Source organism: Notamacropus eugenii, chromosome 2 (assembly GCF_028372415.1).
Source record: "Notamacropus eugenii isolate mMacEug1 chromosome 2, mMacEug1.pri_v2, whole genome shotgun sequence".
Classification (NCBI taxonomy): Eukaryota; Metazoa; Chordata; class Mammalia; order Diprotodontia; family Macropodidae; genus Notamacropus; species Notamacropus eugenii.
In genome coordinates, this window is record NC_092873.1 from 461,203,167 (window position 1) to 461,220,438 (window position 17,272).

Genomic DNA, 17,272 nt, shown 5'->3' on the forward strand with positions numbered 1-17,272 from the left:
CTCTGACAAACTCAACCATCAGGAAATTTCAGGAGTTCCGAGTTGGTCAGTAGCCTCAACAGTGGTGGCCACAGCAAACGAGGAAGTGGGCTTGTAGGCCAAAGGAAACTTTCTAAGCAGGAAGCAGAGAACGAATCAGCCAGAAGCTGCATACTGGACCCTCTCTGAGTTACTGTGGGTTCACAACTGGTTGGGCCAATATGTGACCAGGGCTAAAGGTTTGTCCTTTGTCCTCAGATGCAGGCAATTAGTTCTCAAATAGGAAAAAAACAACCAACATTCATTTCCTTTGATGTAGCAGTTGGAGAAGATATGAAATGACAAAGCCTGGAGGTCAGGACTGTAATTGGTGCTGGCAGAGGGCAGATCACAGAGACACTTTCCAAGCTGAAGGAATGAGACTGTTTCCATGTTGAGAGAGGGAGAAACTCCATCTCCACGCTTTTGAGAGGATAGCTACTGGCCATGATTGAACCCCTTGCTTGCTAGAAACTCTTAAAGCATCTCTGTGGTCTGAAAATTATTATTTGAGATGTAAGGTTAGGGGTAGCATTAGAATTTCCAAAATAATTATCCAGTGTACATTGACAAGTGCATGGTAGGCCTGAACAATTGTTTAATGCACATGGAAATGGATATGCAATTAATAACATGCATACACAGAAATTTAACCAGAGCCTAAACAAGTTGGCCCCCCACACCTCTAAGAAACCTACCTTATCCAGAACTTGGCTTTATCTCTCTGGAGCCTTGGCTGCCTCAGTCATACAATGGGGAGTTTGAATAAGGTGGTTACTAAAAAACCTTCCAGTTCTAATATTCTTTTACTCTGTGATAACACTTTCAATACCTGCTGGGGGAAATTGTTCCACTGAGCAACACAGCATGCTTCTAATAATTCTGCATATGTTGTGCCTTTCTTTTCAGAATAGAATTGCCTTACCTCTACAGAATACAGTAAAAATATTCTCTCCAGTAATAAGAAAAACTGGCATTTACACAGTACTTTAAAACTGGCAAAATGCTTTTTATACTTTAACCCATTTGAGCCTCAAAACACTTCTTGAAGCTAAAGCATTTATTATCCTTATTTTACAGATAAGGAAATTATGTCTCAAAGAGCTTAAGTGACTTGTTCGCAATAATAAGGCAAGTTAGAAACAGGACTTGAACTCAGGTCTTCCTGACTTCAAGTCTCCTATTCTATCCACTAGGCTGTACTATTAAGCAGGTCTAAGAATCTGGTTCAAGTACTTTTTCACTCCAAAGTAGAGAAACTTACTCTCAGTTTCTACTTTCTGTTTCTGAAACTGCTCCAGAAGATTCTGTGCTCTTCTTTCAGGGTCAGAGCCTGGCATGGTCCGTTTAAGATAGTCCAGCAGCTTCTGCAAGCAAGAGTAATGAGGCGGTTCTCGGAAGTCTTCAGCACACTGGTCCAGCCATGCCCTCAAGATGGAGGCAATTGCACTGAGAAGAGAGAAATAAAAAATTATCTCTCCTCACATTCTTTGGAAGCTGAAAATAAAATGCAGAAACTCAGGCCTGGGTAATGGATGTGTTGGGTAATAGATTTTCCAGTTCTAAATCTCTTAAAATAGTGACCACAAAATCTAGGAGATGGACATTTAACCAAATCTTGTGTCTATTTTCACAACACCTCTCAAATCCTACCCTTCTCTTTTAATACCCAGCTGCCATCTTAGTTCAGACCCTGATCACTAAGGCCCAGATTATTCTAAGACATTCCTGACTGGTCTTCCTGCATCATCTATCTCCCTTCTAATCTACCCTACACATTTCTACCAAAGAAATTTTCTTGAACATAGATCTGATCATTTACTCAATCAGATCTAGCAACTTCGAATTACCTCTAGCATTAAATGTAAATGCCTCTGTTTAACTTTTAAAGACCAATACAACCTAGCCCCAAACTATCTCTCTATCCTTATACATTACTTCCCCTCCTGTACCTATGATACAGGTGAACTGGCCTTTTCTCTGCTCCTTACAAACAATTCACAATCAGTCAAAGATGTCACCCAATCTACCATCAATCAGGAGAACATGCACTATGATATGGCTTTCCATTGTAATCAAATTTGCTCTAATTTATTCTAGTTTGCTCTAATAAATTCTAATTCACACTCTTGGACTTCAATTTCTTTATAACCAAGGGAACATACGTCTGGGGTTGAAGGTATTGTCTTTGACCATGGAACAGAGTAAAATCAACAATTCTAAAAGGTATGAAAACCTGACCTTGTACTAGCTAACACTATGCATAATCAAAGGTCTTAAACTCAAATTGCGTATTAGAAAGACATTCATCACACTAAATTTCATGTACTACTACTACTATCTAAATCTTTGCTTCTCATCACAAAGACTTGCTGATCCAATAGCAAACTGGTTAAAAAGCAGCATAATATACCTGGAAGAGATATAAACATCCCTCATCCTAGGTAGTAGGTCTCTAGTAGGCGACTAGGTGGTTCAAGGGATTGAATTCTAGACTTCCAGTTAGGAAGGACTAAATTAAAATCAGCATCTGGCTTTTACTAGCTATGTGACCCTGAGCAAGTCACTTAAACTTTGTCTGACTTGGTTTTCTCATCTATAAAATGGGGATAATATCGTCTACCTCCCAGTGCTGTTATGAGGACAAAATGAAATAAAATTTGTAAAGGACCTCACAAACTTTAAAGGAGTATGTAAATGCTGCTACCATCATCATCAAAAAGTTGGGCTTACCCTCCCCGTGGACTAAATAATATTTAGTGATAATGATGAGTATAACGGAAGATGATAGGAGCACAGACAAGGTAATCAATATTCATTTGACATATCTCTACATATTTCCTCAGCAAAAAAATAACTAAGAAACTAGCAAGCTCATAACCTACTATGCTCACTCTTCAAATGATCATGTTTCTTTAACTAAAATGCTCTTTTTGATTAATGGTTCATTATTATCTATGAATGAATGAACCTTTTAGGATTTCACAGATTTGTTTACATTACATAAGTCCTCAATTCATATCAAGAATCTTGATTTAAATAAGCTCACACTTAAGCTTGGAATTTAAGAATAAACAGAGGAATGATGGATTTGTTAATTCCTCACTCCCAAGGCAGATAATAGAACACTTTGGAAAACTGTAATATACTCTGTGTGTGTGTGTATACATATATATATATGTGTGTATGTATATATATATACATACACACACATACATATTTCTATACATACAAAGATATATAGAGAGATATATACATATACGTTTCCATGTATACATAAAATGTGTATATATGTAAATCTCAAGACTATAAAACATCAAATTAAAATTTCAAACTAAAAACTGTAAAGATTATTGTGTCCCCTATATCACTATTTCAGGTTAAATTAAAAACTATAAATATTTCATTTCCTTATAGAAAATTAGTGATTGTGGGCTTTATTAAAATTTGAAAAAAAAAGAAATGACTATTTTTTAAAGAGGTCTAAGACATAGTTGCTAGACAAGTGTTTTTCCCATGCTTAGACAAAATTAAATATCAACAGTTGGAGAAGAATATCATGAAGAAGCATTTTAACACTTCCTTTTTAGGAAGAATGGGGAGGGGACAGTTTCAGCATAGCTGTGTTGTTTTTTCCCTATTCGGATGGTCCCTGAATTCAGACCCACAAAAGGCTGCTGAAAGCAGAAAACTAGACTATAACACGTCTGCATCAACTTTGTCCCCATTTGCCCACACAGAGGACATGTTTACAAATTTCAAAAGAGGGGACAAATGAGATAATTAATTACAATGCCTTCTGACTTCCCAGAACACCTCTCTTAATATCTATAGGAACAAGTATTCTCCTTATTTTACACATGGGGAATCATCATCCATTCAGAAAATAAATTCCAAAAGCAATAACAACCTTACAAAGAGGTGATCTCATTGCTCTCTTTCATTTGTTTTCTCTTTTTCCCAAATTTTCCCAGGTTTTGTCAAAACATGGAGTATTCAGAACCTGGACAGAAGCACAGCATGAACAGGGAAATATCTCCAAAAACCAATAGTAATGCTGTCTCCCTTATTTCAGAAGGACAACAACTACCAAAAAAGGAGCTTTGCACAGGTAGGTAGGACTATGTATGGCAGGGTTTACTTTGTATTTATCTGAGGTTTTTAAACAGTTTTGCTAACAAATCCTCTGTTACAGTGACCTTCCCTTCCTACAGCTTGGTATGAGCAAAAGCAGAGTTGAATCCAGCCAGGTCTTTCAGAGTAGTGTTTAAAAGTTCACTACATCCCAGACCTTCATATTGCTAGCATAATGAATTTCCCTCACAGGAGGAAAAGAAAAAGAGGGGGCAAGGAAACACACTTACCTTCCCTACTACCCAAAAGCCACCCTCCCCTCCCCAAAAAACATGCCCTACACAATAAATAACACAGGCAAAAGTGCAACCCACTAATCTCCTATCAGATGAGGGTTTATCAGTATTGCTGGGAAGGAAAGCTTTCTGGAAAAAGCTAATTGAGTGCCCAAAGCTCAGAGAAGTTTCAAATTTGATGTTCCTGGGAAGAAACTCCCTGTATTTGCTAGGCCAAGAGGCAGATATGAACAGGAGACTTTCATTATCTCAGTAAAGAAAGTAATATCTCAGAATCCTTCTGTCACAACAGGAAAAAGGAGGATCACTTCTGTTTTCCTTATAATCTTTTCCTAGTTCCACCCTGAAACTCTGGTCCACATCTACTTGGGATATTGGTGTTTATTACTAGTGTAATATCCAAAAGGATTCTGGTCTGAGAGCATCAACTTCAAGAGAAAAAGCCCTTGTGCAAACAGCTTAGCTATTGCCTGGGAAGGATTCTTGACTCAGCTGATACATAGCAATAAGGCAGCCTGAAGGAAAGAACGGAGATTTAGTCTACTTCTAATCTCCACTATCTAATTAACCAGACTATTTTAGAAAAGTTAAAGTCACTATGATTGGCCTCTCCAAGTATCATTGTCCTCTCCATCAAATTCACAGCTGTCATTTATGAGAACAAATCAGAAGCTATTCATAAAAATTATTTGGCTCCTTAAAGGAAAGATGAAAGATAACAGAGTATTAGGAAGATGATGAGATTTGAAATCAGAGGATCTGGATTCAAGCACCTGCTCTGCCGACTGCTAGTCTACAACCTTGGACAAGCCTCTCAAATTCTCTTTTCCACTATTTTGGATTAGCTCAATCAATCCAATAACAATTAGCTAGCTATTAAATCATCTTCTCTTATGATCTAGGAATAAAAGGAAGGGGCCAGGTGAGAAGGTTCTGGGGAAGCAATGACAATCCTTACTTTACCAGTGCTGGAAAAAAAACAAACTGAAATTTACATAACAGTTAAGTTGTTGCATCACTGGCACATATCCCTCCACCAACACAGATTACAATATCCTTAGCAGGCAGTTTTATGAATGTCTCAGGGTGAGAAAATTGATTACCTGGTGGCAAACATTCTGCTGCTAAGCCCTTCCAAGCTTACTAAGGTAGTTCTCAGAGAACAGATATAAAGTGTGTTGCCAGGGTCAAACTCTAAGTATTTCCAGTATTAGAGATCTGTCCAAGGATATGTTCCTCCATAATATTCATAGCTTTCCTCCTCCATAGCTTTTAAGAACCTAGGGAACCTCGTTGGTGTCCAATGAGGCCTCAGAATAGAACTTTGATGGAGATAAGTAACATTAGCATCACACACAGAGGACAGGACATACAGGGTGGCCCAAAAGTCTTAGTGCAGTTTTAAGCTATAACAACTTCAAATATATAAATGCGACAAACTTACAAAAATCATTTGAAAGTTTATGTAAATTTATTTAAATATTTAAATTTATTTATTTATTTATATTTAGTTTTATGAATTTTGAATAATATATTTTCTATGTTAATTTAACCAGGTAGGACACTTTGCGATACACTGAATGCTACAATAGTTCCTGGATAGAATTTCCTCAGGGCAGTAGAAGGGATGCTCTTGTGTGGTCACTTCAATCACCTGATCTGTCTCCACAAGATTTTTTTTTCTTATGGGTTCATATAAAAAATGTTGTACATATGTCAAAATCTTTGGATGATGTTAAGGGTAGGATTGCAAATGCAAGCCTTTTGATCACTAAGCAGGAGCTGATGAAAGCTTTTGCAAAGTTTAAAAGTCTGATAGAACCATGTATGTAACAGGATGGTAGTTAACAGCTGAATTTTAATAAGAAACATTAATGTTTTAAAGCTTTAACTTTTAAAAATGCTATTTTTATAAATTTGTAACATTATAATTCTGAAGTTACTGAAGCTTAAAACTGCACTAAAATTTTTTGGGACTGCCTGTACATAAGATATGATTAATATACACAAAGTAGCTTCTTGCCAGTAAAAACACATGTGCATGCACACACACACACTTAATTCTTTGAAGAATATTTATGATAAATACCATGTGGTAATACACGGTCACCAGATTGTAATATAAATTCCAAGCTATTTTATGATACTTTAATGACCTATAAGCAGGAAACAGTGATTTCTAAGCATTAAGACAGTGATATGTTTTAATTCACTGTAGAAGAAGGCGACTAGTGCCTCCCTTTTCTTTAATAATAGCAAGCAATTATACTGTGTTTTAAAAATGAGAAAGATTTCATGTCTATTATCTCATTTGAGCTTTACATCAATACTATAAGGAGGGCACCATAGGCATTACTATTTCCAATTTATAGATGAATAATTTGAGATTCAGAGAGCTTGTGTGATTTGACCAGGGTCACACAATCAAGAAGTGTCAAAGGCAGGATTTTTGTCCTTGGGATTCTAAGTACGGTGCTCTCTCCAGTATGTCATGCTGCCTCTTGGAAAGCATTATCATTGATAAACTAACTATAAAACTTCCTTGTGAGAAGCATATCACCAAATGTTTGGCTAGGAGAGGAGTCCTCTAAGGCACAAGGGCTATAGGGAAAATTGTTTGTACTTTAACCAAGCTAGAGAGCAAGGTATAAAACAGGGAAAGGTATGTTCACCAAAGGCATTGGTTACCATCACAGAGCGTATACAGCATAGATTCCAATTGTAAGAGGGATTCTCCATCATTAGAGTAAGATCCTTCAAACATTTTTGTTTACAGGTACCATTTTACTGATTGTATCAAACTCTGGACACTAATTCAAAAGAGTAATCTTAACTATCCACACCAGAGAAAGCAAGTGGCTAAAGAATTGACTAGATTGGTGGTATCAAATTCAAGTAAAACTGGGGGCCACTAAGCCATACACAGGGATCCCTGAACCCATATCTTGACTTAGAAAACTACATAACATTATCTATGTTGTGTTGTATTTTTATTTCTTTTGTTAAATATGTCCCAATTATGTTGTAATCTGGTTCTGGCTACAATGGAGAGGGTTATGGGCCATGCGTCTGACATCTCTGGACTGGGACACCACATGCAGATGGATAGATAACCCATAGAGCTAATCAATTAGTAAATATATTTGGAAGGAAACTGAGCTTTAATAATGAGTTTGGCCTCCTTATTGAACAGAAGAAGTATGGCTTGGATCACATTTCGGAACTTGCATGCTGCTTTAGCACTGTGGCTGACACATCTTAAGTATTTAACGTGTTTATTGACTGGCTAATTTTTAATAACCCCAAGTTTCCCCCTAAAATAAAAGCCTATCTTTTTAATAATAATATTCTTCTGTTGAAGCTATCAAGTTGCGAGTAATACCACACCACAGCCTCCAGAGAATTAAAGTTTTAGGTCACCTGAGGAGATAAATTAATGAATAACTTCATAAGAGAAGCCGCGTAAAGGGTACCTTCAGAAAGATGGTAGACAAGTCATGCAACAAGAGTGACAGATGATCTCTAGAGAGTCTGCGTGTCTCACTGTGATCCGTACAACATCAAAAGAATTAGAGGAAGGCTTCCCAGGATGTGGAGGGTGCCTTCTATGTAGGTTTTATGGGAAGACTGCAATGTTAATAGAATAGGAAGATCTTCCCCACCCATTAATAGGCCTAACACATGGAGCCTGGGTCACATGGAGTTCAGACTGAGAGGAGCTTGCCCAAGGAGGAAAGAAAGAGCTTGAGCACAGAGTGTGAACAGGCAGAGCAGAGAGAAGCAAGCTGTGAGCGAGTGGAAGAAGGAATGTGCCTAGGGGAACTTGTTTTTGTGGGGACGCCTGATAGAAAAAGGGTTTAAGAAGTCAGTACTCCCTGGATTAGCGATAAGTACCTTGTTAAATCTTACCTCCTGGTATTCTAATGATGTCCCAAATAAATATTTTGATTTTGCCTTTGAGGAAGACAGTTTATTATATCTTGTGAATTTACCCTGGAAATATGCATGCATATTCATAGAAGCTGCTATGGGTATCGCATTGGTCTGACAAGGACACAGACAAGATCATAGAAATTAGAGCTGGAAGAAGTAATGTGACTCTTTCAATAGTGATGTGTTTTATGATCTCAGAAAGTGGACCAGATGGTCCTCCCTTCACACCCCTGCCAAATCCATCCTCCTCTTGTACACATTTGACCATGTCACACCCTTGCTCAAAAACCTCTGTGATTCCTTACTGCTGGTGGCACGATTCAAATACAAACTCTAGCCTGGCATTTATTTGTTGTTTAAAGTTTAAGTTGTGTCGATTCTTTGTGGTCTCTTTTTGGGGTTTCCTTGGCAAAGACACTGTAGTGGTTTGCTATTTCCTTCTCCAATTCGTTTTACAGATGATAAAACTGAGGCAAACAAGGTTAAATGACTTGCCTAGTAAGTCTCTGAGGCTGGATTTGAACGCAGGTCTTCCTGATTCCAGGCCCCACACTCTATCTACCACACTACCTAGCTGTCCATGGCATTTATTTAGGACTCTCCATAATCTGGTTCCAGATTATTTTAACAGACTTACTTTATATGGTCATACTTCACATTCCAAGAAAACTGAACTAACCAATGGTCACCTGATTTTGCTACCCTCTCCTACTCCCATGATTTTGCATATAGCATATGCTAGATTGCATTTCCATACTAGAATGGACCTCCTATTACCAAATTCACTGACTAGTCTGGCCTTCAAGGCTCAGCTCAGACACCACTTCTTTCATGATACTGTCCTTATCTCTCCAGTTACAGTAGAGGTCAGGCCACCCTCCTATACTCTCTAAGTCCATTCTGACTTCTGTGTTTAATCATTTCCTAACGTAGTCATTTAACTGCCTCATCCCTCTACTAAACTGTAAACTCTTTGAGGAGAAGTATGGAAGGGAAGGACATTTATTAAATACGTACTATGTACCAGGGACTATACTAAGTGGTTTACAAATATTGTCTCGCTTGAGATAATATAGAACTATAGGGTTTTTCACTGTTTTATTCTTAGTACCTAGCATATATGGTACCTTGTAGAGTTAAGCATTTAAAGTTACATATGGTAGACCTCTGGAGAAAACTGAATGGAGATAGAAAGGAATATACCTTTTTCTCAGTGGTATATGGCACCTCCACAAAAAATGACCATGAACTAGGGCATAAAATCCTCAAAATCCAATGAAGAAAGGAAAAATATTAAATCATTTCATAAGAATTTATTCAACTGCATTAAACTGAATTGGAGAGTATTTTCCAACTTGACACTCTGTAAGTATTACAAACGTTATGATGCTCGTTTTACAAATGAAGAAACTGAGGCTTATAAAGATTAGAAGGCTTGCCCACCATCAAACAACTAATAAGCTAGGAGCCTTCTTCAGGATCTGAGACTTCCTCACCCTAGAACAATCATCTATCCTAACCAGCCCCTTCTTCCACTGGTGAGTTTTTCATGGGGCTTCCATTTTGGAAAGAGGCCCAGGTCAGCCAATCTTCATTTCCCTCCTAAGTGTACTTCTGACTTTCCTGACTTCACTAGTATGTCTCTCTCATGGGTGCCTTCATCCTCTCCCTCTCCCACTTCAGCTTTTAAGCTCTCTTTTGTGTAGTCTTTCCCCATTAGAATGTAAGCACCATGAAAATAGGAATTCTCTTTCTTTTTGCTTTTCTTTGTAACGTCAGTGCTAAGCAAAGCACCTGGAACATGGTAAACCCTTAATGAATGCTTGTGACCTTCCTTCGCTCATTAAAGCCAGGACTTCAAATCTTGTTCTTCTAACTTCAAATCTAGTACTCTTTCTGTTACAATAAAATTACTTCAAAACTAGGAAGCAAGCATGGAAAGTGAGGGTCTGGATAGGGTGCTCCCATCCTGAACATTCAAGATAGATAAAAAATTGTACTCTTGTTGGGACAGAGGGAGGGTCTTTTCAATGAGGAAGGATTATTTCTCACATGATTTCCTTTTCTGCAATCCATCACTTTTCCATCCTGAACAGGCTGTATCTGAAGTGCTGATATCATAGAGAGGTACCTGGTAAGATATTGCCTAACTTTTCACTCTTAAAATGGAGTGTCTGTTAGTAATAACAGATGTTACATAGGCATCAGGGAGAGGAAATGGGCATCGAGTTTGATAGGCCAAACCATTTGGTCCAATTCAGTTTAGTGTTCCTGTTTCTTTCCTCATATCCTTTAACCCATCTCCTTCCTCAGGAAACGAATTTAACTTCCACATTTATACCAGCTGTTTGAGAACTTTGTTCATGGAATTCATTAACTAGAAGAGGAACAGCCAAGTAATTTAGCACAGGTTTGCAATAAATTAAGCCTGGCTAAAAAGAACCCCAAATTGCAATCAATAAGGAGCCTAAATAAATATCCAAAGTATTACCCACAACATTGTTAGTATGTTTTGGTAAGTGTGACATAATGGAAAGAGCAGCAGTTTGGGAGAGTTCTTTCCTTCCAATTAGCTATGTGAGCTTGGGCAGATGAGGGTTATGGGCTATGGGATCTTTTCCTAGGTTTTTCTGACTATACTATGTGAGGCATCATCACTGGAACCTGAGTGAATGTGTAAAAGCCTCCTGGCATGAGGGACTCCAAACGACTTTTTAAAATTATCTACAAGTCTACATTCTCTTGTTTGTGGAACAGAGTCTTTGCAGGGAGGTCCCTTCTATTTATCCAGTTTGCCAGATAACTCAAAAAGGTACTCAGAAATCTATTTTTCCTTCTTGAAGATCATCTAATCATTTTATTAAAATTTTCTCTCTTATTCTGGGAAAAAGGGACATTATCTCTGGGAGCTCTACTCCTTTTAGCATTCGCTACAAATATCATATTTCATGCTTTTTCTTAATCCAAAAAGTATATTTTTAAAACTACTATGAACTTAGATCTTCTCCACTATTTTCTGTTCTTTCATTTCAAACTGTTGCTTGTTTCTATTTTTTGTTTTAAAATGGTGTCCTTCCTATTTTGCTCCCTCCATGCATCCAAAAATGAGTGAAAATCTTCAACCTTTACTTTGCTTTCAATTCTCACATGCCTGCCACACTTAGATTCTTTGCAGCTGCCCTTTTAATGGAGGTGAATTTACTGGAATCTAAGTTGATTGCAACCTTTCCAGGAGGGTTTTTAAATACTTTCCACTGCAACTTTCCCAGGCCTTACAGAATCACAGCCAACTTTCTTTAACTCATCTGACATTCCTTTAAACTCTTTCCAATGTTTTGGGTTACTATTATTTCTATGACCCCACTTTGGTGCTGGAAATCTGGTGTCAATAGTTAAAATTCCTCAGGAAAGATTAAAAGAATGAAATTTGCATTACTTGAATGTGTAGGGAAGGGAGGGGCAAAAATGGGTAGAACAACAGTTTGAAGTATTACTATCCAGAAGACAGAAGCAAATTGCTCTCCAAAGAAAATTCGATAAAATAATAAACTGAAGTTGTTTCAATAGTAGAATAGTCTATAAAGAGAAAAAATAAATGAAAGCATAATTTCCTGCATCCTTTTAAACTAAATGGAACAAAACCCTAAGTAGGGAATAGTGATACAATCATTCCAAAGCCTCCCAGCCAAATAATGCCTACCTCTTTTTTATTCCTGAATTCAGTGGATTGTGAGTACTAGGGAAGGTTTCTTTGGCTACCTGGCTAGTACCACAAGGCAAAGCCTAGAAAAGCAAAAGCTACAGAACTAAGAAGGAAAACTAACACCTTATTTTATGTGATAAAATATTCCACATGGCAGAATAGAAGGGTTCTGTACAAGAGTGCTGCTATGGCTTTCCATATCTCTCTGCACTCACCCATCCTGTCTTCTTTCTGCCATCTTGCAGCACTGCCATCATGGCATGCATGCATGTCCTGGCAGATGCTCTCAAAAGCATCTACAATGCAGAAAAGCAAGGAAAATGCCAGGTTCTCATTAGGCTATGCTTCAAAGTAATCATGCGGTTCTTAACTGTGATGATGAAGCATGGTTACATTGGCGAATTTGACATCATTGATGATCACAGAGCAGGAAAAATTGTTGTGAACCTCATGGGCAGACTAAGCAAGTGGGGTGTAATCAGCCCCAGATTTGATGTTCAATTGAAAGATCTGGAAACGTGGCAGAATAATCTGCTCCCAACCCGTTAGTTTTGATTCATTGTGTTTAAACCTCAGCTGGCATCATGGACCGCAAGGTGAAAACACAGAGGAGGAAAAATCCTGGGATTCTTTTTTTAAGGGTGTAAAACCTACATCCAAATAAAATGCTCCAATGAGAAAAAAAACACCAAGAATATTGCTACTTCATTTTAGACTATCAGAATTTAGCAGTCTACTTTGAAAAATATCTAAAATAGACATGAAATGAACTAATTAATGTGGCATTTCAGCTACTTAGGATGCCTATGGGAACAGACTAAGTCACAGTACAGGTCTTCAAGTAATATGCCTGGAATACAGAAGCAATGTTCTGGGATGAAATAGGCAGAAGAATCTGTCTGGTTTCTAATGGCCTTTTGTTAACAGAGATAGTGTACCCCCAAACAGGATGGGTGACAGTTAGCTGATGGAAACATAATGGATGTGTGGCCAACAAATGGAAGCCCATCTCCAGATTTAAAGAAGGACCTGCAAGGTGGCTAACTAGAAACAGAGAACTGAGAAGAACTAAAACAAAAAAGATGATAATCACTTATCAAGAATATTGTAAAGGAGATTCATGTTTTGGAAGGCGAGGTGGAATTGAATCATATGGCAGCTTCTGGGGTACACTGCAACTCAGGAGTTCTAAGATCTTGGCCACCAGTCTCTCTTCTCTTAATTCCTTCTCCTCTGTGGGAGTATCACAATAGTAGAAGACAGTAGACAGGCAGAGAGCAGGCGTTATGACTTACTTGTGATCCAAAAGTACTGTGACCTTTGAACAACGTCCCAGTTTAGAAATTAATGAGAGGTGCAGGGATTATATGGACAAAGAACACAAGCAAGTTTCCCTTTCCTTTTGTGTCATGGACCCCTTAGGCAGTCTAGTGAAACTTATGGACCTTTCTAAGACTTATCTTCCTGAGTTCAGATCTGACTTCAGATATTTACTAGCTGTGTGACCCTGGGCAAATCACTTAATCCTGTAAAATGAGCTGGAGAAGGAAATGGCCACCAGACGCTATACACCTCTCTTTTCTCTCCTCTCCCTCCATCCCTGTCCCCATCCCATCTCCCTCCCCTTCCCTCTCTTTCCCTCTCCTCCTCTCCCCTCCTCTCCTTTCCCCTCTCTCTGGAAGCCTTCAGAGCTGAGCCTTTTGGACCCCAAGCCAGGTATCTAAATAACCCAAAGGAGCCCCTGGAAAGGTGGAATCTCTTATTTATTAAGTGCCAGATCCTTCTTCTCTCTAGATTTACATGACACCTACACACACCTACAATGATAAATTTCCTCAAGAGCTTTGTCCTGGGCCTTCTTTTCTTATTGCTCTATGCTATTTCAATTGGTGATTTCATCAGTTACCATGCATTCAATTATCAACCCTAATTGGATGACTCTCAATCCTTTCTATTTTGTCCCATCCTCTCTGCTGACCTGATCTTGCAACTGCCTATTGGACATCTTAATCTGGATGCAACATATCTAAAATGTTATTTTTCCCCCAAACCCTCCCACTTTTATATTTATATCTGCCTTATTACGGCCGAGGGTACACCATCCTCACAATCACCCACGTTTATATCCTAGCTATCTTCCTCCACTTCTCACTCTTTTTTAACCCTTCCCATCCAATCTGTCGATTTTACCTTCATAACATTTCTAGCATGTCCTCCCCCTCTCTCCTCTGAAACTGCCACCATCCTCATGTAGATCCTCATCACTTCCCGCTGAATTATCACACGAGCCTGCTGGTTTAGTCTCCCTACCTCCAGTCGCTCCCCACTCCAGTGTTTAGCTGTCAAAGTGATTTTCCTAAAGCACAGGTCTGACCATGAAATTAATCTCTAGAGGCTCCTTATTGACTCTAGGATCAAATATAATATCCTGTGTTTGGCATTCAAAGCCCTTCATAAACTGGCCCTTCTCGCCTTTCCAAACTTCTACCTTCCTCCATTCTAAGTACTGTGTGATCCAGTGACACTGGCCTCTTTGTTCTTTCTTGCACAAAGCACTCCATATCCCAAATCTAACTTTTTCACTGGTTATATCCCATGTATGTAATGCTTTCCCTCCTCATTTCCACTTCCTAAATTCCTTGGCTTCCTTCAAGGCCCAGCTAAAATCCTTCCTCCTAATTAGAAATCTTGTTCTCCTTTAATGCTAGTGCCTTACCTCTGCTAATTATCTCCAATTTCATTCATACCTATACACACACACACATATGTACATATATATATATATATATATATATATATATACACACACACATACACACGAGTGTGTAAAATTGAAATAGTAACTCTGGGGAACAATTCTTACAATAGAGAATGGTAAGGTTTAGAAAGAAATTAAGGCAGAGATGATTTAACCCTGTAGATATCCAATCCCCTCATTGCTCAAGATCCCAAGAACAAAATCTTTGGGGTAAATGTGTCTTTGTTCTTTCAATCAGTCTGAATTTCATTCTAGCTTCTTTCTCCTTTTTGTTAACTTATCAGAGTCCACTATTTGGCACAGAACCTAATGTCCTAAAGGCACAGAAGCTGATTTCTTTAGCATTTGAGGATTCTTGCTTCAGTCAGATCATTTTAAAGCTTTCTGATACAGTACATATCCCCAAAAGGAGAAAAACAACTAGAATTACAAATCTTTGTGAAGCTCTTTGATATAGCTTTAAATTTTAAAATGTATTAATTTGTTTCCATCTAAAACACAAGAAAGCAATCTTTCATCTTGAATGCTGCTTCTGTGCCGTGGTGACTTTCTACAGGATTGCATCTATTCCTTCTCCTTTTAACTTCCTACCCAATAAACTGGTACAGAGAGGTCGATGTTTAGAAAAAGAAGAGAGAAGCATTAACTTTTTAACTGAGTGGCAATTCAGCAAAGTAGAAAAACTGGAGCCATAAGACCTATTTTCAAGTCCTGGCTCTCTTACTAACTAGTTCTGGACCTTGGGAAACTCACTTCATAGACCTGAGAGCCAGCTTCCTAATCTGTAAGAAACTAATGGTAACAGCTGGACCAAGTACTTCACAGATTTGTTAATAAGGTACTATACATCAGAAGGCAGAAGCAAACATAAGCTTTTATATAGTACAACACTTGCTCTATGCTTTAAAAGCAAATGCTAGAAAAACACTCCAAAGTTAGATATTTTTCTGCTTATAGTTAAGCCCAATTCAGTGTTTATTTTTCTGGTCTGTTATTCTGGAGACATCTAACCTCAAACAGAATGTTTTACTCCTTAAGATTTCATTGAATCCTGCTGTCTGTTTCCCACCTGAAATCACAAGAGCATGGATTTATTTCCAAAGGAAAACAAGGGGAATGTTGCCCTTGCTTACCATGGGACAAAAACCTTGGTATGCTCTGTGTATGTGACAGCAACAATCAATTATGTTATCACCAGTCATTGATGGGCAAGGCAAAGAACCTGTTTACTTTCAGCATGTCTTCAAATTCAACCCAACAAACATTTATTAAATACCCAGAATGCTTAAGGTGTTGTGTTAGTTGGAGGAATACAAAGTCAAAAAACAAATAGAAAAACAGTCCCTGTCCTCAAGGAGTTTCCATTCTAATGGATGGGAAAGGATGATACAACATCTAAACAGCTAAATACTTTCAAGATAATCTGAGGAAGGAGAGAGCATTATTGTCCCTTGTCCTTCATTTCCCAAGATGCCCAATGACATCACAGGGGTGAACTGGAATTAAGTGAGGCAGAGCTGCACAAGGTCCTCAGCCTCACTCTCTTCCATAGTCCAGTAGCAAGACAAAAGTCATGATGTCTGGCAATGACCCCAGATGCAGTGGATAACCTTGGCATCTTCAACATCTGACCCCGAGTTCTAAGCACCTGCTTCAGTTGCCTTCATGGCTATTGGAACAAATTGTTCTCATCTGCCCATTCCACTGAAGGAAGTCCTTCATATGCTTGGGGTGGATATCCCCAAACTCACATACAGCTTTGTGACCCATTGGTTACCCTCAACCTGGTTTAGTCCATCTGCAGGTCGATGCACCTGCTACAGCTTCTTGGAACCACAGGTGAGACTTAAGTGGCAGGTGGATACCAAAGGTGGATGAGCAGCCCTGAAAAGGGCATGGCAAGCCCTCACCCCCAGAGATGCTAGTTCTCCTTGAATACCAATAAACCGCATATACTCATACACAAGGAAGGAAGGAATATTAACAACTAGGGGAATGAAAAAAGACTTTCTATGGGAAATGGCTCCTGAGCTGAGCCTCTGTACTAAGACATGGAGGTGGAAAATTGCAGGTCAAGTTCATGGAAAAGCAAATGGCCAGTTTGACTGGCCCATAGGGACACAGAGTTCAAAAAGAGAAGAACTGTGAAATGAATCAGGAAAAGCAGTCTGAGGCCAAATTTTTGGAGGGTTTTAAATGTCAAGCTGAGGAAATTATATTTGTATTTTAAGCTAAATGGTTACATCAGAGTCCATTCACAAGAAAAGCCACTATAGGAGAGGCACAGATAGAATAACGTAAAAAGGAAAATGGAACCAGCCTAGAAAAAAGCTTTAATTTTCAACAAATGCCTTATCCTCACTGCTAGAAGGCCTTTTGCACTTCTGAAAGTCACTTTCCTAACTATATGATGCTTAACTTTATAAAAGAAAGGGGAGAAAGCATGAAATAGATTACTACCAAGCCACATGTTAAGGATATAAGCAGATA

At 38.5% G+C, this 17,272-nt stretch overlaps 1 protein-coding gene across 5 annotated transcripts in view; it reads right to left on the minus strand.

Moving 5' to 3' along the window:
* The window catches only part of RGL1 (ral guanine nucleotide dissociation stimulator like 1), a 272,674-nt gene that overhangs the window by 67,469 nt on the left and 187,933 nt on the right, over positions 1-17,272 (minus strand). For all 5 annotated transcript variants that reach the window (XM_072648405.1, XM_072648406.1, XM_072648408.1 and 2 more), the window contains one exon: positions 1,283-1,467. In XM_072648405.1, the coding sequence (XP_072504506.1) occupies positions 1,283-1,467 (185 nt within the window). The remainder of the gene's footprint in view (positions 1-1,282; positions 1,468-17,272) is intronic.